The 2,506-nt window shown below is 35.5% G+C and overlaps 1 protein-coding gene across 1 annotated transcript in view; it reads left to right on the top strand.

The window, feature by feature from the left end:
- The window catches only part of LOC101854007, a gene marked incomplete at its 3' end in the record, with an annotated part of 40,077 nt that overhangs the window by 1,314 nt on the left and 36,257 nt on the right, over positions 1-2,506 (top strand). Inside the window, 1 exon segment of the mRNA XM_005094035.3 lies at positions 886-984. Coding sequence (XP_005094092.2) covers positions 886-984 — 99 coding nt within the window.

The raw sequence follows: 2,506 nt of genomic DNA, 5'->3' as shown, positions 1-2,506 counted from the left end.
TTATTATTATCATCATCATCATCATCAACATCATCATCATCATCATCATCATCATTATCATAATTGGATTATTATTATCATTACATGCGAGGCTCGAACCCCCGAACCCACAAACTCATTAATATCTGATTCTTCTTCTTCATCTTCTTCTTGTTCTTGTTATTCTTCTTATTATTATTCTTATGATGATTATGATGATGATGATGATGATTATTATTATTATTATTATTATTTTAATGGTCGTTTTTGCTGTTGTTGTTGTTGTTGTTGTTGTTGTTGTTGTTGTTGTTAGCTAGATTGTCGGAAGGCTGGTTTATCTTGCTGATACCTCTGGACCCAACATCAATGGAGGCTTGTTCTCAATTATAATAATTCGGGGGAAGGGAGGTACGTGTTCTTCTTTTTTCTTTAGCCATATGTGAGTGGCATTGTGATGAAATCAGGCGTCGCTAAAATAATGAATTGAAGAAACCGACATTTTCCTCAATTTTTATTGAATTTCTTTTTATGTGCATTTAAAACACACAAAATTTGTGTGTGGTATTCCCTGAAAAATGTCGATCAAAGGCAATTATAATGGACACTCCAGCTATTGAAGTCACCAAGCTTTGGTGACCATTTCCTTGCTATTCTTACCTCTAACACCAGGCGATCCCCACCTCGTTCAATCTCTAATATCCAATTCAAGATAGATGGGATTTTTTTGTTATCAAAAGCGAGACAAATGAACAAGATTGGTACCAAAAATTCTATATGCCCAAAAATTTGACGAACGCCTGATTCCACCTATAGTTGCGAAACATGATTCTTTCAGCTTTTGCAATAAAGAAATATTCTAATGACTGCTACTAACAATAAATTTTAAAATATGGTTTTTCTCTACAGTAAAATGTGATACATCTGAAAACGTATGTGCCTATGAAGGCACTGATTCACTGGCAGACATGATTCGAGGTTACAAAAACCAGAGTGATACAGGCTCAGGTGAGTGTAATTTTGTTTTCTTTTAATATAGGTGTTTTTGCACCCCCTTCGACACAATTTAGATCATACAGGAGGCAGGCTTCCGATCCTGTCTGTCAGGGCCAACCCATGCTAATAAGGGTACAAACAACATCCCAGCAGAAAGATCGAGATGCTCGACAAAAAAAACCCTCCCCACTCGGGAATCGAACTCGGGTCTCCTGCGTGCGACAGTGACGAGTCCGACTCAACGCCACAGACACCGGGGGATAAGGCCAACATTTAATTTAGTTCAATACTGGTGCATACATTGCAATAAATGTTGAAGTTATCTCCTTACACACTGCTGCGTCAACGTTTTTGTGGAAAACAGTAATATTTTTGCTTCATCAGTCTACCTACCCGCCGTGTGCATGCATCTGTATTTTGTCACAGTGGTGAAAAGTTAATTCTAGTTCTTATCGACCAAAAGCGAAAGAACTAACATAGGATTGAGAAAGAGGTTAGAAAGATGTTATATGTAATTTTTGTGTTGTTGTTGTCAAACCATGTACTTATTGTTACTATACACGAGATGCTTGATTTGATTTTTTTTCTTACTGTTTATTTTGTTCACATGTATTGTTTTCTACTTATCCTCTTTTGGTATATATACATACATTTTGCGTGCGTTATTTGTGTATATTCGTATTCGCTGTTCTTAAAGCCAAAATTGCTTGTTATGCACAATGTATATAATAATTATTCATAAGTTTGGATTTACGAGGCGAACTAATATAGAAATTAATTGCAACAGTGATTTTTTTTAAAAAATGCCCTTACACTATAGAAAACAATCATTTGTGAGCACAAATTCACCTAGTACATTCGTTTTTCTTTCTTTTATTTTTCCTTTGGACTTTAGCACTGTATTTTAAAAGTGTCAAGGTAAGAATTAATTAGGTTATAAGTAAAATGCTTTGCAAAACTAACACTCTCTACACGGTATGTTACGTACTGTGTATAGTTTGACTCTAAACAACTCCTTTGATTTCGACATAACACATCTTGGCTTTGTAACGTTATTTTTAACCAAAAATGCTAATTTTCTTCCTACATTATAACAGTCCTACTCCTTTAAGATTGAAAACCTCGACTAACTAAACCTGATAACCGCAAAAGTACAGTGCACCATGTGTCTATCCATCCCAGTATAGATATATTATCTGTACAATTACGTATCTATCCACCCATCCATCCATCTATCAGTGTGTTATGAACTCGCACACAAGTACTAACTGCAGTTTAACCGGAAGTTAAAACTCTTCTTTGCGCTGTTGTGGCCCCCCACTCCAAAAAGGTATACATCTAGAAGTTGGTTGTCATAAAAAGGGTTCCTCATGTTTGAAAAAAAAGTCATAAGCAGCGAGATTGACAAACACAAAAATAATAACATTATTATTATATAAGTCGGAATTTCTGTAGAGTGTAGAATTTCTTAAAGTTATAATAGTATTGCTATTGTGTCTCTTCTTCACCCCCTCCCCTTCCGTCTGTCTGTCTG

This window comes from Aplysia californica, unplaced genomic scaffold (genome assembly GCF_000002075.1).
Source record: "Aplysia californica isolate F4 #8 unplaced genomic scaffold, AplCal3.0 scaffold00074, whole genome shotgun sequence".
In the NCBI taxonomy this organism is placed as follows: Eukaryota; Metazoa; Mollusca; class Gastropoda; order Aplysiida; family Aplysiidae; genus Aplysia; species Aplysia californica.
The sequence above is the reverse complement of the archived record's forward strand: the minus strand, read 5'-3'. Positions and strand labels throughout refer to the sequence as shown.